At 44.6% G+C, this 22,956-nt stretch overlaps 1 protein-coding gene across 2 annotated transcripts in view; it reads right to left on the reverse strand.

Moving 5' to 3' along the window:
* The window catches only part of galnt12 (UDP-N-acetyl-alpha-D-galactosamine:polypeptide N-acetylgalactosaminyltransferase 12), a 98,988-nt gene extending 85,396 nt beyond the window's left edge, over positions 1 to 13,592 (reverse strand). For both annotated transcript variants that reach the window (XM_070881089.1, XM_070881088.1), the window contains exon 1: positions 12,886 to 13,592. In XM_070881089.1, coding sequence (XP_070737190.1) covers positions 12,886 to 13,268 — 383 coding nt within the window. In that variant the 5' untranslated portion in view covers positions 13,269 to 13,592. The remainder of the gene's footprint in view (positions 1 to 12,885) is intronic.
* Positions 13,593 to 22,956: the final 9,364 nt, after the last annotated feature.

A 22,956-nucleotide genomic window follows, 5' to 3' on the forward strand; every position in this document is an offset into this window, starting at 1 on the left:
AGTATCAAATTAAAAACCAATGCGTATAAGGTGGCCAAGGTTAGTGGGAAACTAGAGGATTGGGAAAATTTTAAACAACAGCAAAGAATGACTAAAAATGCAATAAAGAAAGGAAAGATAGAATACGAAAGTAAACTTGCGCAAAACATAAAAACAGATAGTAAAAGCTTTTACAGATATATAAAACGGAAAAGAATGACTGAAGTAAATGTTGGTCCCTTAGAAGATGAGAAGGGGGATTTAATAATGGGAAATATGGAAATGGCTCAGACCTTAAACAATTATTTTGCTTCGGTCTTCACAGTGGAAGGCACAAAAACCATGCCAATAATTGCTGGTCACAGGAATGTGGGAAGGGAGGACCTTGAGACAATCACCATCACAGAGGGGTAGTGCTGGACAGGCTAATGGAACTCAAGGTAGACAAGTCCCCTGGTCCTGATGAAATGCATCCCAGGGTATTAAAAGAGATGGCGAAAGTTATAGCAGATGCATTTGTTATAATCTACCAAAATTCTCTGGACTCTGGGGAGATACCAGCGGATTGGAAAGCAGCTAATGTAACACCTCTGTTTAAAAAAGGGGGCAGACAAAAGGCAGGTAACTATAGGCCGGTTAGTTTAACATCTGTAGTGGGGAAAATGCTTGAAACTATCATTAAGGAAGAAATAGCGGGACATCTAGATAGGAATAATGCAATCAAGCAGACGCAGCACGGATTCATGAAGGGAAATCATGTTTAACTAATTTACTGGAATTCTTTGAGGATATAACGAGCATGGTGGATAGAGGTGTACCGATGGATGTGGAGTATTTAGATTTCCAAAAGGCATTCGATAAGGTGCCACACAAAAGGTTACTGCAGAAGACAGAGGTACGCGGAGTCAGAGGAAATGTATTAGCATGGATTGAGAATTGGCTAACAGAAAGCAGAGAGTCGGGATAAATGGATCCTTTTCGCGTTGGAAACCGGTGGTTAGTGGTGTGCCACAGGGATCGGTGCTGGGACCACAACTGTTTACAATATATATAAATGACCTGGAAGAGGGGACAGAGTGTAGTGTAACAAAATTTGCAGATGACACTAAGATTAGTGGGAAAGCAGGTTGTGTAGAGGTCACAGAGAGGCTGCAAAGAGATTTGGATATGGTAAGCGAATGGGCTAAGGTTTGGCAGATGGAATACAATGTCGGAAAGTGTGAGGTTATCCACCTTGGGGAAGAAAAAGAAAAAAAAAAAAACAGTAAAAGGGATTATTATTTGAATGGGGAGAAATTACAACATGCTGAGATGCAGAGGGACCTGGGGGTCCTTGTGCATGAATCCCAAAAAGTTAGTTTGCAGGTAATCAGGAAGGCGAATGGAATGTTGGCCTTCATTGCAAGAGGGATGGAGTACAAAAGCAGGGAGGTCCTGCTGCAACTGTATAGGGTATTGTTAAGGTCGCACCTGGAGTACTGCGTGCAGTTTTGGTCACCTTACTTCAGGAAGGATATACTGGCTTTGGAGGGGGTACAGAGACGATTCACTAGGCTGATTCCGGAGATGAGGGGGTTACCTTATGATGATAGATTGAGTAGACTGGGTCTTTACTAGTTGGAGTTCAGAAGGATGAGGGGTGATCTTATAGAAACATTTAAAATCATGAAAGGGATAGACAAGATAGAGGCAGAGAGGTTGTTTCCACTGGTAGGGGAGACTAGAACTAGGGGGCACAGCCTCAAAATATGGGGGGGGGGCAATTTAAAACAGAGTTGAGAAGGAATTTCTTCTCCCAGAGGGTTGTGAATCTGTGGAATTCTCTGCCCAAGGAAGCCGTTGAGGCTAGCTCATTGAATGTATTCAAATCACAGATAGATAGATTTTTAACCAATAAGGGAATTAAGGGTTACGGGGAGTGGGCGGGTAAGTGGAGCTGAGTCCACGGCCAGATCAGCCATGATCTTATTGAATGGTGGAGCACGCTCGAGGGGCTAGATGGCCTATTCCTGTTCCTAATTCTTATGTTCTTATATCTAACGAACTGGCCTCAACAACTTTCTGTGGTAGAGAATTCCACAAGTTCACAATTCTGAGTGAAGAAGTTTCTCCTCATATCTCGGTCTTAAATGGCTTACCTCTTATCCTTGGACCGTGACCCCTGGTTCTGGATTTCCCCAACATCGGGAGCATACTTCTTGCATCTAACCCGTCCAATCCAGTCAGAATTTTATATGTTTCTGAGATCCCTGCTCATTCTTTTAAATTCCAGTGAATATATGCCTAGTCGATCCAGTCTTTCTTCATATGTCCGTCCTGTCATCCCGGGAATCAGTCTGGTGAACCTTCGTTGCACTCCCTCAATAGCAAGAATGTCCTTCCTCAGATTAGGAGACCAAAACTGTACACAATATTCAAGGTGTGGCTTCACCAAGACCCTGTACAACTGCAGTAAGACCTCCCTGCTCCTATACTCAAATCCTCTTGCTATGAAGGCCAACATGCCACTTGCCTTCTTCACCATCTGCTGTACCTGCATGCCAACTTTCAATGACTGATGTACCATGATTTTCTAAATGTCCTGCTACTACTTCCTTAATGATGGACTCCAGCATTTTCTCAATGACAGATGTTAGGCTAACTGGTCTATAGTTTCCCGCTTTCAGTCTCCCTCCTTTCTTAAATAGGGGCGTCACATTTGCGGTTTTCCAGTCTGCTGGAACCTCCAGAATCAAGGGAATTTTGGTAGATTATAACTAGTGCATCCACCTCTTTTGACCCTCGGATGCAGGCCATCAGGTCCAGGGACTTGACCTTTAGTCCCAATAGTACTTTTTCTGTAGTGATAGTTATGTCTCCCCCAACCCCCCTCTTTCCAATGGCCCCTTGATTATCAATTATTGGGACACTTTTAATGTTTCTACCGTAAAGACCGATACAAAATATTTGTTCAGAGTCTCCGCCATTTCTCGGTTTCCCATTATTAATTCCCCAGTCTCATCCCCCAAGGTATCAACGTTTACTTAGCTACTCGCTTCCTTTTTGTATACCTGTAGATGCTCTTACTGTCTGTTTTTATATTCCTTGCTCGTTTACATAAGCTATCTTCTCTATCATTATTTTAGTCGTCCTTTGCTGGTTTCTAAAAATTTTACAATCCTCTGGCCTTCCACTGTTCTTTGCAACACTGTATGGCTTTGTTTTCAATGTGATACCATCCTTTACTTGCTTAGTTTGCCATGGATGGTTCATCCTTCTCAGAGTCTTTCTTTCATATCATATATTCAAAAGGGAGTTAGATGTGGCCCTTACGGCTGAAGGGATCAAGGGGTATGGAGAGAAAGCAGGAATGGAGTACTGAAGTTGCATGATCAGCCATGATCATATTGAATGGTGATGCAGGCTCGAAGGGCCAAATAACCTACTCCTGCACCTATTTTCTATGTTTCCTCACTGGAATATATCTTTGTTGAGAGTTATGAAATATCTCCTTAAATGTTTGCCACTGGTTTTCTGCAGTCTTACCCTTTCATATATTTTCCCAGTTCACTTTAACAATCTCCACCTTCATACCTTTGCAATTACCTTTATTTAAGTTCATCGTCGATGGTGCCATCAAGCAGCACTTGATCACCAATAACCTGAGCACAGGTTCCACCAGGACCACTTGGCTCCAGACCCCATTACAGCTTTGGTCCAAACATGGACAAGAGAGCTGAATTCCAGAGGTGATGAGAGTGTGACTGCCCTTGACATCAAGGTTGTATTTGATTGTGTGTGGCATCAAGGAGTTCTAATAAAACTGAAGTGAATGGGAATCGGGGGGCAGGGGGGGGGGGGGAACTCTTCACTGGCTGGAGTCATACCTAGCACAACAGAAGATGGCTGTGGATGTTGGAGGTCAATCATACCATCCCCAGGACATTGCTGCAGGAGTTCCTCAGGGCAGTGTCCAAGGCCCAACCATCTTCAGCTGCTTCAATGACCTTCCCTCCATCATGTCAGAAGTGGCGACGTTCACTGATGATTGCAGTGTTCAGAAAATGAAGCAGTCCATGCCCGCACGCAGCAAGACCTGGACGACATTCAGACTTGGGCTGATAAGTGGCAAGTAACATTCGTGCCACACAAGTGTCAGGCAATGACCATTTCCAACAAGCGAGAGTCTAAGCACCTTCCCTTAATATTCAACAGCATTACCATCGCCAAATCCTCCACCATCAACATCCTGGGGGTCACCATTGACTAGAAACTTAACTGGACCAGCCACATAAATACTGTGGCAACAGGAGCGATCAGAGGCTGGGTAGTCTGCAGTGAGTATCTCACTTCCCAACTGCAGCAACTCGCCATGGCTTCTTCAGCAGCATCTCCCAAACCCGTGACCTCTACCACCTAGAAGGACATGGGCAGCAGGCGCATGGGAGCACCATCAAGTTCCCCTCCAAGTCACACACCATCTGGACTTGGAAATATATCTCTGTTCCTTCATCACTGAGTCAAAATCCTGGAACTACCTTTCTAACAACACTGTGGGAGTACCTTCACCATAAGGATTGCAGCAGTTCAAGGCGGTGGCTCACCACTTCCTTCTCAAGGGCAATTAGGGATGGGCAATAAATGCTGGCCTCGTCATCAACGCCCACATCCCAAATTTTAAAAAACATAGATACACTAGTCGAGAACCGAAAGCAATGTTACACTTCAATAGACATTATAATTGCTGAACTAACTTGTTTTTTGGATGCTGACCACAGTTCAAAAAGGTGCATATTACATAGGTCTGTCTGGTTGTGAAAATGCCTCAATCACTGCCATGTACATCATAAACAAGAAACTTGTTCATGCATTTTGTGAAAATAAAACTTGGTACCAATGTGAGTGGAATAGCTACAAATTATTGAGCAACTTACTTGTCCCAAAAGGTGCTGATTTATACATCAGGTTTTAGTGGTAAGATTCCAAAATTAAATTAAAGATACTGCTGTGACTAAACTCTGATGTTTATTGTAAAAGGATTGTACAATTAACTTCTTAAATAAATATTTGACATTTCAGCTTTTAAAAGGTAGGTGCGGTATTGGGCAATGTGCCACTCAGTCACTAACCTCCTGGACTTTGTTTGGAGGAATTTCAATTTTCACCCCATCCTCTGAATTGGCCCAAAGTTTTCTTTTTTTTTTGCCTCTTTATATTATGTGGTGGGTGGGGATGTGGGGGCACGGTGATGGGGTCATGGTGTTAAGTTGACAATCTTGATGAACCAGCTGATGTTTTCTTGTACAGGTACATCATTTTTTCAGGTATATACAGGGGTTCACATGTAGAAGTGGCTACTACTTGCTGAATCTGGATTGCTAGAGCAAACATTCGGTTGCAGGGAATCAGACTATCAGTATATGAGCAATCTCTCCAAGTCTTTATCTGCTCCCAACCATCAGCTTTAACTTCATAAGGTACTGCTATAAGATCAGTAATATAATTGCTGTGCTAACCACGTTATGGTTGAGCAGGATTCTGTGCATTATTTATTAATAGGCAGTTCAGTTAACATTTTCCCAGACCGTGGCACCCTGAAAGGTGTTCGACAAGGTAGATTACACACACAAATGCCAAACACTCAGATCAGAAGCCAGATATGAACAAGCTTTAGATAAAATTTTAATTCTCCTCGCAACTGTTCATATTGCACAATATGCATACGCCCTCCTCTAGATAGCATTTAGTTACTTATGGTCATAAAATACACACACGCACTGGATGGTGATGCACTTGGCAAAGGGGGGTGATCTCTCAAATACCCTTTCAAAAGTTACAATTGAATCAGCATCCATCACCCTTTTAGGCAGTGCATTCCAGATCATAACTTATGGTGTTAAAAAAGATTCTCCTAATTTCACCCCTAGAAGTGAAGTAAACTTTGTGTTCAAAAAGGTAACAGATAAAACAATTCCACAATACATCAGTATTAGGAATTTGCAGGTCAAACATTATACAGGAATTTGGGTATATAGGAACAGGAGTAGGCCATTTAGCCCCTAGAGTCTCTTCCACCATTCAATGCTGATGTGACCTTACTCCATAAACCTGCTTTTGCCCCATATCCCTTCATTCCTTTGGATAACAGAAATCTACCAATCTCAGATTTAAAATTAACTGGCCTAGCATCAACTACATTTTACAGAACAGTTCCGAACTTTTATAGCTTCTGAGCTTCACTCCTGAATTTGTAATTTGTAAGTTATGTCCCCCAGTCCTACATTGCTAACGAGTGGAAATAGTTTCTATTTACCCTTTCAGTTCCCCTTAATATCTTCAAAGACCACAACAGGTCTTAAAGGATATCCCAGGGAAGTTTTTAAAAAGTTGTATTCATCAGCTTTCTCTTGTGAACAGCAACAGCTGCCTCATAGCATGAAAACGCAAAGTACTGCCATGGAGTCTAATGTTTTACTACACTGTTATCACTTAGTACTGAATTGAAGATGAGCCGAACTTTCAACCAAATGCTGCTTCATTGCAAATTATTTCAGGGCACTCCAAAAGTGGCTCGAGAAACAGGTGAAGGTGAAGTGAAAGGACTACGGCAATATTCAAACAAAAGACCAACCCATAAGAGAGGTAAACAGAGCAGCAAAAGACTGTGTGGCATTGAATCTCTCAGATGGGGAAGTGGACGAGAGGGAAGTTTTTGACTATGTGGAGCACCCAGCCATTTACTTGCTTCATCGAACCACAACCAGCAATCTACTCCAACAACCTCCTGCATAATGTCACTCAAGCATTTAACATTGCCCAAAAGATGCACAGCACATGCAAGACCACTCTGAACTCAAAGCTTAACTAGATACACAATGTACAGACTAACATTTAGAATTTTTTTTTTAAAAACAGGATCCAGGATGAAGAATTTTACAGACGTTTCTCAAGAGTTCAAAGTTAAGGCTGTTAAGCAAATAGCTCACATAAAAGTCAGGCTGCTCTTCAGTAAAAGCTACTGGACTGTTAAAATCCTAGAAACAAAGGTCTGCCTGTACATTATCAACAAAAGTCACACTTTAATAGTGTGTGGACTAATAAGATCTACTTATTGAACGGAAGAACCTACATAATTATGGACTGTGTTACTTATGTATCTTTGGAAATAATTCAAGATAAAATTCAATTTATTGACTGGGAGAAAGTTGAAAGATAGCCAAGCTCAACTGTCTTGGTCTAATGAACCAGAATGTTAACCAAATAAGCAAGCATTTCTTGCAACTGTTGCATTCCATTGTCACTGGTCCATTGCTAAATGCAATTCTCAATCTCGTGGACCCGTGTTCCTTTCAAGTCATTTATCCAGTTTCCCTCGCCTCCAAAATTGTGTCTGTGAACGATATCTAGGATTGCATCACAAGTGAGCTGACTACATACAGAGGCGGCCACAACTGTATTGTCAGCGTTGTCAGAATATTGCACTAAACTCCTTTAATGTCTTGCTCGAGGCTCAATTGTACATTTGGTCAAGATCATAATTGTTAACCCTCCTGATCAACATCATGACATCAAGAAAAGAGCACACTGACAGTTGCTGTTTGTGCTAACCACTGCCAACATCCAAACTAGAATAAAACCCCATATAAAATGAAAGCGCACTAATTTTGAAATTAAGATATACTTTTGGTATCCAGATAACTGACAAACCAGTCAAGCATTGCTCTTTAATTTGGCAAAATGGGTGAGCCTTTCCATTAGATCTTTACCTTGCAATCACCCTCAGAAATCGATTACTCAACATATAGTACATATAAGGTCAGAGTACCAGGAAACTTCATTATCAGTTCAGTTTGAATCATGTTATATACATACTTTCATTCATATCATGTCCAGTGCTTTCCATGTCAGTCAAGACTAATATGCTACTCAGCTGTGCTTAAGGAACAATTATATCAGGGCTTAAAACTCTCAAGAGATCCTAGCCATGCACACGTGCTGAAAAACGGCCTTTCCGATCTCGGCAGACCAGGACATTTGTATGGGCAAGATTGTGGTATTTACCCATATCTTGCCCAGCAAATGTCCTGAAAACTCTTGCGCCTGATAAAAACAGGTGCATAGCCTACTTTTACAGACGTAAGAGTTTTAAAACACACTTAAAACATAAAAAAATATATAAAAAACATCTTATTTTTATAAACCCTGTCAACTATATTAAATTTATTTTAAAGCATAATTTAAAAAACTTTTAAAAATTGGAAATATTTTTTTTAATATATAAATAACGAATTTAAATTAATGTTAAATATGTAGTGTATTTTTTCTATCTTTTATTAATGTTTTTTTTTGGGGGGGGTTCGCATTCATAATAATGGAATCATTCTCGTAAATCTTTCCGCCACAGCCCCCCAGCCGAGCCCCCCACCCTGCCCCCGTCGAGCCTGGCCCCAGCAACCCCCCTGCCCCAGTCCCAAGCCGCACTCCCCCACTCCCACCCCGAGCCCCACCACGTCTCCTCCACCCCCCCCAACCCCGAGCACCCACCCCCCCCCCCAACACACACCCACCCCGAGCACCCCCCCAACACACACACCCACCTCGAGCACCCCCCCCAACACACACACCCACCACGAGCAACCCCCCCCCCCCCAACACACACACACTCACCCACCCCGAGCATCCCCCCCCCAAACACACACACCCACCCAACACACACACCCACCCCAAGCACCCCCCCCCCCCCCCCCCCAACACACACACCCACCCACCCGAGCAACCCCCAACACACACACCCACCCCGACCCCCCCCCCCCCCCGCAACACACACACCCACCCAGAGCACATCCCCCCCACACACACACACCCCCACTCCGAGCACCCCCCATATACCCCCCCCCCTATCCTTCCCCCCCCCCACACGAGCCTCTCCTCTCCTCTCCTCTCCTCTCCTCTCCTCTCCTCTCCTCTCCTCTCCTACTCTTTCTTCCTTCCTTCCCTCCCTTCCTCTCCCCTCCACCCCACAGTCATGCATGCCTGCCACCCCTAGTCCTGGCCGAAGTGTTAGCCGGTGCATTCTGCAATCGGCAAGGCAGGACTGTTCTATTTTCAGCAGCTGATTTATCTTTCATTTACTTTTTGATGATGTCATGAAGATGTTGTGCTGAAGTTGTTTTAATGTTGTGCTGATGCTGTGAAGGTGTTTCGTGCTTTCGAATCCTTTAACTCATCTCCTCCTCCCCCCCCCCCCCCACCCACCCCACTTATCTATGGCTACCTACGCTGATTTCTTAAATGTAGGTAAAGTTTTTCTGTGCCTACAAAAGTGGCCACATACACTGGCCTCAGTTAGTTTGGAGTAACTTTTAGCTGGCCAAATTTGCTTCCATGGCCAAAACAGGCACAAGTGGCTGGTCATGCCCCCTTTTGGAGAAAAAAAACTAAACTAACTTACACTGGAATGGGGAAATTTGCGATTTTTAAGTTACTCCAAAAAAAGCTACTTGCTCCAAAAAAAGCAGGGCAACTCCTGGGGAAATTTGAGCCCATAGACAGGCTAAGTGAATGGGCAAAAATTTGGCAGGTGGAGTATAATGTGGGAAAATGCGAAGTTATCCACTTTGGCATTAAAAAATAAAAAAGCAAATTATAATTTAAACAGAGAAAAATTGCAAAGTGCTGCGGTACAAAGGGACCTGGTGGTCCTTGCGCATGTAACACAAAAAGTGAGTATGTAGGTACAGCAAGTAATCAGGAAGGCAAATGGAATGTTGGCCTTTATTGCAAGGGGGAATAGAGTATAAAAACAGAGAAGTCCTCCTCCAACTGTACAAGGTATTGGTGAGGCCTCACCTGGAGTACTGCGTACAGTTTTGGTCTCCGTATTTAAGGAAGGTTAGACTTGCATTGGAGGCTGTTTAGAGAAAGTTCACTAGGTTGATTCCGGTGATGAGGGGGTTGACTTTTGAAGATAGGTTGAGCCTATACTTATTGGAGTTCAGAAGAATGAGAGGTGATCTTAATGAAACTTATATGATAAAGAGGGGGGCTTGACAAGGTGGATGCAGAGGATATTTCCACTCGTAGGGGGAAACTAAAACTAGGAGATACCGTCTCAGAATAAGGGACTGCCCATTTAAAACTGAGATGGAGGAATTTCTTCTCTGAGGGTTGTAAATCTATGGAATTCTCTGCCCCAGAGAGCTGTGGAGCCTGAGTCATTGAATATATTTAAGGCAGAGACACAGATTTTTGATCGATAAGGGAATAAATGGTTATGGGGAGCAAGCAGGGAAGTGGAGCCAAGTCCTTGATCAGATCAGCCATGATCTTATTAAATGGCGGAGCAGGCTCGAGGGGCCAGGTGGCCTATTCCTGCTCCTAGTTCTTATGTCCCAGCAGAGGAGATTGAGAGGATATGTGATAGAGGTGTTCAAAATCATGAGGGGTCTAAACAGAGTAGATGGAGAGAAACTGTTCCTATTGGCAGAAGGATAGAGAGCCAGAGAAGACAGATTTAAGATGATTGGCAGAAAACCAAAGGCGATGCAAGAAAAAACTCGTAACAGCAAGTGGTTACGATCTGGAATGCACTGCCTGAAAGGGTGGTGGAGGCAGACTCAATTTTACCTTTCAAAAGGGAGTTGGAAAAATATCTAAAGGGAAAACAAATTGCAGGGCTACAGGGAAAGGGCAGGGGCATGAGACTAGCTAAGGGTCAGCACGGGCTTGATGGGCCGCCTTCTGAGCTTAACCCTCCGATGTTTAGCCAAAACCATCCTAACTCCTGAAAAAGAGCCATTAAAAACTCCCATTATGAAACACAGGTTTACTGGTAAACATATATATGGGGTATAAATACAATGTATATCAAAAACTTGTGGATTCCTTACTGATATAATACATTGTTTCAGCCTCGCCTCAGTGGTAGCACCCTCACCTCCAAGTCAGAAGTTTGCGGTTCAAGTCCCACCCCAGAGACTTGAGCACATAAACTAAACTGACATGTGGGAAGTGTCATCTTTCGGATGAGAGGTTAAACCGAGAGCCTGTCTGCCTTCTCAGGTGGACCTTAAACATCTAATGGCACTATTTGAAAGAGAGCTGAGGAGTTCTCCTGGTGTTCTATCCTATATTAAGCAGTCAACTCGCACCATTGAAAACACATTTTCTGGTCATCTCTGCCATTTGTGGAACGTTGCTGTGGGGCAATTTGGCTGCCTTCTATGCTACATTACAATAGTGACTACACTTCAAAAGTACTTCATTGGCTCTAAAGTGCTTTGGAATATCAAGACATGTTCTATAAATGCAAGTCTTTCAATCTTTGGTATAATGATCAGATTATAAATTACCATATCAGCTGGCATACCATGATCAACTTTTGCCAATTTAGACATGTATTGTAAACTTCCTACATCGAGAAAATCTGGTAAATGTCATATTCCAGGATTTAATCAATTTTATTATGTCTTTACAAAGTACTGATCAGCAATTAGACTGGAAGGCTGTCGATTAATCTCATTTTTCATTGGATATAATAAACACAATGATGAAGTAACAAGTGAAAACAGATTTCACATGTTTCTGAGGGAAAGTTTCTAGACTCAAGACAGATCAGTAAACTCTCTCCCTCCCCTCCCCCACACCCTCCCTTACAGTTCAGTTTTCAATCACAATTTTAATTAACTTTTCTCAATGATCAATGTTACGGGAGAACAACCGGTCTTGAATAATCCCCTTAACAACACGGCTGATTTAAATGATTTACGTTTCAGTGGATTTTCCCCAATACATTAATTGGTCATGACTAAAGGTTGCTATATATAGATGCAGACAGACAGCCTGTGTTGGTGTGCAGACAGTTGTGCAGAGTATCGAGGAAGATGGCATTTATGGGGAATATTGAACAAGGTGAACTGTGGCGTATTGACGAAGGAAGGGTGTTGTGGACTATTGAGGAAGGAGGGGTGTTGCGGAGCATGTACATGGACGACACCCAGCTCTACCTCACCACCACCTCTCTCAACCTCTCCAAAGCAGAAATTTCCTCCGACTAAATATTGGAAAGACTGAAGCCAGTCCCAGCCACAAACACTGTTCCCTTGTTACCGACTATACTTTTCCTCGGCAACTATGAAGCTCAATCAGACTGTTTGCAACCTCGCTGTTGTATTTTGCCCCGAGATGAGATTCCAACCACACATCCACACCATCACTAAGACCGCCTACTTCCACCTCCAAGATCACCCATCTCCACCCCTGACCCAGGTTATCTGCTGCTGAAACCCTCATCCATGCCTTTGTTACCTCCAGACTTGACTATTCCAACACACTCCTGGCCAGTCTCCCATCTTCCACACTCCATGAGCTTCAGCTGCTCCAAAACTCTGCTGCCCGTGACCAAACTCGCACCAAGTTCCATTCACCCTTCCCTGTGCGGACCTAAACTGGCACCAGCCGGAGCAACGCCTCAATTTATCCTTGTTTTCAAATCTCTCCATAGCCTTGCCGTTCCTTCTCTCTAATCTCCTCGAACGCCACAACCCTCCGAGAGATCTGTGCTCCTCCAATTCTGGACTCTTGCGCATCCCCGATAATTGGTGGCCGTGCCTTTGGCTGCCACAACCCCAAGCACTGGAATTGCTTCCCTAAATCTCTCCGCCCCTTTTTCCTACTTTAAGATGCTCCTTACAACCTAACTCTGTCGCCAAGTTTTTCATCATCTGCTCGAATATCTCATGGCTTGGTGTCAAATTCTGTTTGATAACTCTCCTGTGAAGCACCTTGGGACTCGTTACTATGTTAACGGTGCAATATAAATGCAAGTTGCTATTATTCAAGAAGGGGGGGGGGGGGAGCGGCCTCAGGGACGGGTTGCTGTTCGGAGGGGTGTTGTGTCGATGCGAGTTCCCGCCGCTCCCTACTCACAGCGGGTTCCATCTCTCGGGCAGCCGGCGACGCAGTGAGATCCTGTCGCTCACATAGATATTGATCTGATGCTTGCCGACGCTCTCCTCCTCCTTCCTCTTCTCGTCGCCCTCCAGGTTGAGGTGGACCGCCCTGCCCAGCTCGCCGAGCGCGTTCAGGTCCAGCGGAGGTTTCTCATAAACCGGTCTCTGTAACTGCTCATACTCGGAGTACCCGAAACTCTCCGACTTGCCGCCGTAACCTCCACCAGCGAGGCCCCGGCGCTCGGCTTCCTGCTCGTCGTCACTCTGCCCGCTGCGGCTGAGAATCACGAAGCCCACGGCCACCATGGCGCAAAAGAGCAGCAGTAGCGGCCGGGAGCGCCGCCGCCTGCCCAGCAGCATCGTCCCGAGAGCAGCGGCAACAGCTGTAAGCACCAGCCCCCTCCCCGGGGGACGCGGGCCGAGCCCCCAGCACAGGGGCCGGGACTAGGGGGGGTGGCGGGGGAGCCGAGTGCCGGGGCTTCACACCGCCACCATCAGCTCCTGCCGCTGCCCGAGAGTCGGGGGAAGGCCTGCGCTCACCGAGCTCCGCCTAAACCCCGGGCCGGACTCGCCAGCCCTCAACTGGTGGCCTTGCTACCGCTCCGCCCCGGCTCTAGCCGTGCTCTCATGTCCCGCTTCCAACTTTATTTGGGAAAACTCTGGCCGCTCCCGGAAATGCTGCCACTGTCGTCACCTAGAAACGGGAGTGGGCGGGCCCACTAGCGGAAGCCCGCCGAATGGTGAGCCGTTGCCTAGAGACGGGCGTTTGACGGACGGGGCCTGTAGACGGAGCTCCGCGGCGCGGAGTGGGTGGAGCTTTGCCAATTCACTCAACAGTCACTGGCTTCTTTCATTTGTTATCCCGCTGCTCAGGCTCAGGTCAGGGAAAGGTTCGCTCCAACCCGCAGCTGCTCTAACTCCCCAATGCACTCGGTGGCAACATGCACCTTGGCTTCGTTCTCACCTTCAGAAAGGTACTGCCTGCTTCAATCCCTGCTACAGCCGGCGCAAAGACTGCACTGCAACAGGGTACTGGAAAGGCCGGTCTGTTATTCCGTGATCTTTCTCAGGAATAAAAAGTGAAAAGGTTTAGTACTCGGAGCTGAAATAAAAGCTGGTGAAAGTCCTGCCCTGGCGCGATACCGTTGCGAAGAGGAGAATTAAATCCCATCGCAAATTGAGGCAGTAAGATTTAATAAATCCGATCATTTATGATTTAGCACCAGAACAAAAAAATACCACGAACGCTACCAGATTGCCATAAAAACCCAACTGATTCACCAGTTAGTATCACAGGATCAGGGAAGGATTTGCAGCCGTGCTCACTCACCTCTGAGTCCCACTTCAGAGACTTGAGCACAAAAATCTAGGCTGACACTCCAGTGCGAGTGCTGTGGAGTGCACTCCAGTTCTGAGCGAGTGCTGCACTGTCAGAGGTGCCGTCTTTCAAATGAGACGTTAAACCGAGGCTCCAGTCTGCTCTCTCGGGTGGATGTAGAAGAGCAGTGTAGTTATCCCCGGTATCCTGGCCATTTATTCCTCAACCATCAGCACTAATAACAGATTACTTGGCCATTATCACATTGCTGTTTGTGGGAGCTTGCTGTGTGAAAATTGCTGCCATGTTTCCTACATTACAACAGTGACTACACTTCAAAAGTACTTCATTGGCCGTAAAGTGCTTTGAGATGCCCTGAGGTCATGAAAAGCACTATATCATTGCAAGTCTTTCAGAGAATGGAACCTGCAGCAATAACTAGTCTGGCCTACATATGATTCCAGTTCCACGACGTGGTTAATGCCCTCTGACGTGGCCTAGTCAGCTACACAGTTGTAAAAACAATGACTACAAACCAAGAAGAAAGTCCACCACCACCTTTTCATGACAACTCGGGATAGGTAATAAACATGGCCTTGCCAGTGACACCCAAGATCCAGCAGCAAACAAAAGAAACTTTTTTTTTAAGTTTGTGGTCAGTGTGAGAAGAGAATAAGTTAAATGAGCCAATAATACAACCATTCACTACACGTATCTATGCAGAAATAAGTTGATTACACTCAATAAAGCAATTTAAATATTTTTGACACTCGTGGCACATTGCCCATAACAGAAGCATTGGGCACCAGCATTTTGGGCACCAGCAACCAATGATGGGCTTTGGAATACCAGCAATTTTACCTGATAGCAGAAGAGCAGATGAAGGAGAAACAGTGGAGTTGTGGGTGGACAGAATGGTGAGAGAACAATGCTGGGAGGAAAGGTTATTTTTTTAAACTAGGGTATCCCATCAACAGCACTAGGTTGTGCTTCAGTCCCAAGTACGAGAAGGCCCCTCCATTTACATCTTTTTCAGCAACTTATTTGTGTCTAGGCTCCCAGTGTTCTTTGTGATGGTTGTCCAAATTGGGGTTCGCTGAGTGACTCAGGCACAGTAAAAGGAAGGAAGTTGACTGCTTAAGTCCAGGGAATTACACTGTAACAAAATTAAGGATGATGTGTGCATTGTGCCACAAAATTGCACTTTTATGTTAAGTTGCATGCTGTAATTTGAAAAGCCAAAAGTTATATACATTTCATCCATGAAGTGTATGATATATGCACAGAACTTGTGCTTATCAAAGTGAAACAGAAATGCAAAATATTTTTACTTTGGCCATCCATTGTCAGCATCAAGCACATATGGGTCCAGATTAGCGCACACAGATGTATAGTAAATCTGCATTTACTGTGCCCCAACAATATGTCTCAAGAACAACTTCAGCATAAATGTACCAGCATTAATATTTAAATTTTTTCACGTCAGCCAACCTGTTCGATCCACGTCTTACCTAATTTTCCTGATTTGATCTAATCCAAGTGTGTTTCGTGAGGGAAATACACTTCAGCTTTTAGTCTACTGAGATGTAAAATCTTGAATCATTTGGTTTGGCCATCAGATTATCTGCTTCTCATTCCATGATGCTTGCCTTAGACTTGTATTGCAATTTACCATATTAGGAGATTCAGCAGCTGGTCGACAGCCATGACGTGCGAGGATTCTTCACCGCAGTCAAGTCCACCTATGGCCGAAGCACCCAAGGCCCCACCCCACTGCTGGCCAAGAACAGGGAGATATTCATCATGGACACTGAGGCAGTCAGGACCTGCTGGAAGGAGCACTTCGAAGATCTCCTTAACCGAGACTCTGCCTTTGACACGAGTATCCTCGACTCTATCCCGCAGCATGCTATCTGCCACCATCTCAGCAAAACCCCAGCCCTGCACGAGGTAGAAAAGGCCATCCATCAGCTCAAGAACAACAAGGCATCGGGAGCGGATGGAATCCCCGCTGAGGCACTAAAGTATGGCAGAGAGGTACTATTGGCACAAATGCATAACCTCATCTCTCATCTGGAAGGAGGAGAGCATGGCGGGAGATCTCAGAGATGCAGTAATCGTAACCATCTTTAAAAAAGGGGACAAGTCCGACTGTGGTAACTACAGAGGAATCTCCCTGATCAGCAAATCGGAAGGTCATCGCTAGAATCCTCCTCAACCGTCTTCCCCCTGTGGCTGAGGAGCTCCTCCTGAAGTCACAGTGCAGATTCCATCCACTACGGGGTTCAACGGACATGATCTTTACAGTGCGACAACTGCAAGAGAAATGCAGGGAACAGCACCAACCCTTGTACATGGCCTTCTTTGACCTTACAAAGGCCTTTGACACTGTTAACCACAAGGGACTATGGAGCATCCTTCTCCGTTTCGGCTGCCCTCAAAAGTTTGTCGCCATCCTCCGCCTGCTCCACAACGACATGCAAGCTGTGATCCTTACCAACGGATACTCCATAAACCAAATTCATGTCCGGACAGGGGTCAAGCAGGGCTGCATCATCACGTCAACCCTCTTCTCGATCTTCCTCGCTGCCATGCTCCACCTCACACTCAACAAGCTCCCTGCTGGAGTGGAACAAAACTATAGAACCAGTGGGAACCTGTTCAACCTTTGTCGCCTCCAGGCTAGATCCAAGACTGTCCCATCCTCTGTTGTCGAGCTACAGCAAGTGTCGTCCGCACATTCAAAGGGTGAACTCCAAGTCATAGTCAACATCTTCACCGAGGTGCATGAAAGCATGGGTCTTACACTAAACATCCATAAGACAAAGGTCCTCCACCAACCTGAACCCGCCATGCAGCACTGCCCCCCCCCCCCCCCCAAGTCATCAAAATCCACGGTGTGGCCCTGGACAACGTGGACCACTTTCCATACCTCGGGAGCCTATTACCAGCAAGAGCAGATATCGACAAAGAGGTTCAACACTGCCTCTAGTGTGCCAGTGCAGCCTTCGGCCACCTGAGGGTTGTGTATGCAATAACTGTTAGATTGAGTACTGTTTAACTCCAAGAGGTATAACCTTGGCTCTGCTTTATTAAGGCCCAAAGTGACTAATATACAAAATGGCTGGCCTTTTATACTTGGGCTGCACACCAGTGCGTGCAGCCCAATGGCTTCCAACAGTGACACCATCTAGTGGCTAGTGATCCCAAAAGTACATACATGACACTGAGGAAGAGAGTGTTCGAAGATCAGGCCCTCAAATCTGGCACCAAGTTTATGGTCTACAGGGCTGTAGTGATACCTGCCCTCCTGTATGGCTCAGAGATGTGGACCATATACAGTGGACAACTCAAATCGCTGGAGAAATACCACCAACAATGTCTCCGCAAGATCCTGCAAATCCCCTGGGAAGACAGACGTTGGGCTGGCCACATTGTTCACATGCCTGACACAAGACTCCCAAAGCAAGTGCACTACTCCGAACTCCTACACAGCAAGCGAGCCCCAGGTGGGCAGAGGAAACATTTCAAGGACACCCTCAAAACCTCCTTGATAAAATTCAACATCCCCACCGACACTTGGGAGTCCCTGGCCAAGGACCGCCCTAAGTGGAGGAAGAGCATCCGGGAGGGTGCTGAGCACCTCGAGTCTCGTTGCCGAGAGCATGCAGAAAACAAGCGCAGGCAGCGGAAGGAGCGTGCGGCAAACCAGACTCCCCACCCACTCTTTCCTTCAACGCCTGTCTGTTCCAAGAGTGACGGAGGCTGTAATTCCCGTATTGGACTGTTGAGTCACCTAAGAACTCACTTTTAGAGTGGAAGCAAATCTTTCTCGATTTCGAGGGACTGCCTTTGATGATGATATTGCAATTTACCATGTTAGTATGTTCATCAACATATCATTCCTTCCCAAACTACCATGTGACAGATAAATCTTTATATAACCACAGCAGATGTGCCCAAGTATTGAAACATCGATAACACATTAAAATTACTGGGCAAATCACAACAATTCATTTGAAAATACATTACAAACGCTTATAGAGGTGTAAATCATTTTAAAACTGTGCATATGTATCTGCAGTACCAGTTTCACCTGTAAGTCGCAATGTGATATTGGTTTCCTTACTTGCTCTATCAAAACCCTTCATGATTTTGAACACCTCTGAACCTCCCCTTAACCTTCTCTGTTCTAAGGTGAACAATCCCAGCTTCTCTAGTCTTGCAATGTAACTGTATCCCTGGTACCATTCTGGTAAACCTCCTCCACACCCTCTCTAAGGCCTTGACAACCTTCCAAAAATGTAGTCCCCAGAATTGGCCACAATACACCAGCTGGAGTGATTTATAAAGGTCTTGCATAACTTCCTTTGCTTTTGTACTCTATACCTCCGTTTATAAAGCCATGGATCCCATGTGTTTTTTGTAACAGTCTTCTCAACTTGTCCTGCCATCTTCAAAGATTTGTGTACATACATGTCTCTCTGTTCCTGCACCCCCTTTAAAATTGTACCATTTTGTTTATATTGCCTCTCTTCATTCTTTCTACCAAAAGGAATCACTTCACACTTTTCTGCATTAAATTGCATCGGCATGTGTCTGCCCATTTCATCAATTTGTGACCACCTGGAGTCTTATTATCCTACCTCACTGGTTACTATATTTCCGAGTTTCGTGTCATCTGCAAACCTTGAAATTATGCCCTATATATCCAAGTCCAGGTCATGAATATATATTCAAATGAGCAGTGGTCCTAATACTGACCCCTGGGGGACACCAATACATACCTTCATCCAATCTGAAAAGCAACCTTTCGCCACTACATTAGCCGCACTAGCTTCATCAACCCTCTCCATTAATTCACCACAGAACTCTAAATCAAGTTAGTCAAACACGATTTGCCTTCACCAAATCCATTTGGCTGTCACTTATTGACCCATATTTTTCCAAGTGACAGTTTTGTCTCGGATTATTGTCTCAAAAGTTTCCCACGATCAACGTTATGCTGACTGGCCTGCAATTGCCGGGTTTATCCTTTCCCTTTTTTAAACATTTGATACCCTCCAGTCCTCTGCCACCGCTCCCATATCTGAGGAGGATTGGAAGATTGCAGCTGGAGCCTGCGTTATCTTCTCCCTTCCTTCCCTCAGCAATCGAGGGTGACTTTTCTACTTTGAGCACTGCCAACCTTTTAAGTACCTCTTTATCTATTTTTATCCAGTCCAATTTCTCTACTACGTTCTCATTTACAGTGACATTGGTAGCATTCTTTGCTTTAGTGAAGACAGAGGCAAAGTACACATTTAGTTCCTCAACTATGTCCTCTGCCTCCACAAGATTTCATCCTTTTTCATCCCTAATTAGATCCACTTTTCCTTTGGCTGCCCTTTTACTATATATGTTCATAATAGACTTTAGGATTCTTTTTTATGTTATCACTAATCTATTCTTGTACACTCTCTTTGCCCCTTTTTGTTTCCTTTTTCAGTTCTCCTCTGCATATTTTTTTATTGAGCTTGCTTCTCTGATGTATTATGAGCGTAAATAACATCTTGCTTTATATAGCATCTTTAATGTTATATTATAAAATGTTAAAAGTTGCATCTTTGAATAAAAACACAGACATTATTATGATCTGACAGAACAATATTTTCCTTTGTTTAGTTTGATTACATCAATCTCACCCAACAATGAAATATTATAGATCCTTATGTTAAACAGCAGCATTTTCATATAGTTAACATGTTGGTTCACATATTTCGTGGGTTTGACTAACGATGGCATTTTTGAGTTAAACCTATCTGCTGATGTCCTTCAGCAGCTCATTGTTTATGTAAATGTTTAGACTACTAAAGTATTCATCATATGCAAATAGGGAGAACAAAAGACTCTTTAGTTTGTAATGGCATCACAATTTCATATTTACCTAAGTCACTACAACTTATATTTTCCTCATGAAGCATACCAGGAAAGCATATCAAGAAATTATGTATCCCCAGCCTATGATTAATATTAAAGTGTCAGCCGTGGCTCAGTGGTGACTCTTGTCTCTGACTCCAGAGACTTGAGCACAAAAATCTAGCCTGACATTTCAATGCAGTGCTGAGGGAGTGCTGCACTGTTGGAGGTGCCATCTTTCATATGAGACGTTAAACTGACCTTCTTTGACCCCACAAAGGCCTTCAACTCTGTCAACTGTGAGGGATTATGGAGTGTCCCTCTCAAAAATTTGTCACCATCTTCCACCTGCTTCACGGTGACATGCAAGCTGTGATCCTTACCAACAGATCCACCACAGACCCAATACAGAGCAGGGTCATGCAAGGCTGTGTCATCACACCAACGCTCTTCTCAATCCTCCTCGCTGAAATGCTTCATCTCATAGAAACATGAGAAGGCCATTCGGCCCTTCGAGCCTGCACCGCCATTTAATATGATCATGGCTGATCATTCAACCTCAGTACTCCACTCCCGCCTTCTCTCCATACCCCCTGATCCCCTTAGCCGGAAGGGCCACATCAAACTCCCTCTTGAATATATCCAACAAACTGGACTCAACAACTTTCTGTGGTAGAGAATTCCACAGGTTCATCACTCTCTGGGTGAAAAAGTTTCTCCTCATCTCGGTCCTATATGGACTTACCCCTTATCCTTAGACTGTGACCCCTGGTTCTGGGCTTCCCCAACATTGGGAACATTCTTCCTGCATCTAACCTGTCCAGTCCCGTCATAATGTTATATGTTTCTATGAGATCCCCTCTCATTCTTCTAAATTCCAATGAGTATAAGCCTAGCCGATCCAATCTTTCTTCATATGTCAGTCCTGCCATCCTGGAAATTAGTCTGGTGAACCTTCGCTGCACTCCCTCAATAGCAAGCATGTCCTTCCTCAGATTAGAGACCAAAACTGCATACAATACTCAAGGTATGGTCTCACCAAGGCCCTGTACAACTGCAGTAAGACCTCCCTGGCCTTCATCCTCTCGCTATGAAGGCTAGCATGCCATTTGCTTTCTTTACTGCCTGCTGTACCTGCATGCCGACCTTCAGTGACTGATGTAGCATGACACCCAGGTCTCGTTGCACCTCCCCTTTTACTAATCTGTCACCATTCAGATAATAATGTGCCTTCCTGTTTTTGCCAACAAAGTGGATAACCTCACCTTTATCCACATTATACTGCATCTGCCATGCATTTTCCCATTCACCTAACATGTTCAAGTTACCCTGCAGCCTCTTGGCATCCTCCTCACAGCTCACACTGCCACTCAGCTTAGTGTCATCTGCAAACTTGGAGATATTACATTCAATTCCTTCGTCCAAATCATTAATGTATATTGTAAATAGTTGGGGTCCCAGCACTGAACCTTACGGCACCCCACTAGTCACTGCCTGCCATTCTGAAAAGGACCAGTTTTTCCCACTTGTTGCTTCCTGTCTGCCAACCAGTTCTCTATCCACGTCAATACATTACCCCCAATACCATGTGCTTTAATTTTGCACACCAATCTCTTGTGTGGGACCTTGTCAAAAGCCTTTTGAAAGTCCAACTACACCACATCCACTGGTTCTCCCTCATTCACTCTACTAGTTACACCCTCAAAAAAATGTAGAAGATTTGTCAAGCATGATTTCCCTTTCATAAATCCATGCTGACTTGGACCGATCCTGTCACTGCTTTCCAAATGCGCTGCTATTACATCTTTAATAATTGATTCTAGCATTTTCCCCACCACCGATGTCAGGCTAACCAGTCTATAATTCCCTGTTTTCTCTCTCCTTCCTTTTTTAAAAAGTGGGGTTACATTAGCTACGCTCCAATCCATAGGTACTGATCCAGAGTCCATGGAATTTTGGAAAATGACCACCAATGCATCTACTACTTCTAGGGCCTCTTCCTTAAGTACTCTTGGATGCAGACTATCAGACCTTGGGGATTTATCGGCCTTCAATCCCATCAGTTTCTCGAACACCATTTCCTGGCTAATAAGGATTTCCCTCAGTTCCTCCTTCTCGCTAGATCCTCGGTCCCCTAGTATTTTCGTGAGGTTATTCGTGCCTTCCTTAGTGAAGACAGACCCAAAGTATTTGTTCAGTTGGCCTGCCATTTCCTTGTTTCCCATTATGAATTCGCCTGATTCTGTCTGCAAGGGACCTACATTAGTCTTCACTAAACTCTTTCTCTTCACATATCTATAGAAGCTTTTGCAATCAGTTTTTATGTTCCCTGCAAAGCTTACTCTCATACTCTATTTTCCCCCTCCTAATTAAACCCTTTGTCCTCCTCTGCCGAATTCTAAATTTCTTCCAGTCCTCAGGTTTGTTGCTTTTTCTGGCCAATTTATATGCCTCTTGCTTGGATTTAACACTATCCTTAATTTCCCTTGTTAGCCACAGTTGAGCCAACTTTCCTGTTTTATTTTTACACCAGACAGGGATGTACAATAGTTGTAATTCATCCATGTGATCTTTAAATGCCTGCCATTGCTTATCCACCGTCAACCCTTTAAGTATCATTCGCCAGTCTATCCTAGCCAAATCACGCCTCATACCATTGAAGTTTCCTTTCTTTAAGTTCAGTACCCTAGTCTCTGAATTAACTGTGTCACTCTCCATCTTAATGAAGAATTCTATCATATTATGGTCACTCTTCCCCAAGGGGCCACGCACAACAAGATTGCTAATTAATCCTCTCTCGCTACATATGACCCAGTCGAGGATGGCCTGCTC

This window comes from Pristiophorus japonicus, chromosome 5 (assembly GCF_044704955.1).
Source record: "Pristiophorus japonicus isolate sPriJap1 chromosome 5, sPriJap1.hap1, whole genome shotgun sequence".
Taxonomy (NCBI): domain Eukaryota; kingdom Metazoa; phylum Chordata; class Chondrichthyes; family Pristiophoridae; genus Pristiophorus; species Pristiophorus japonicus.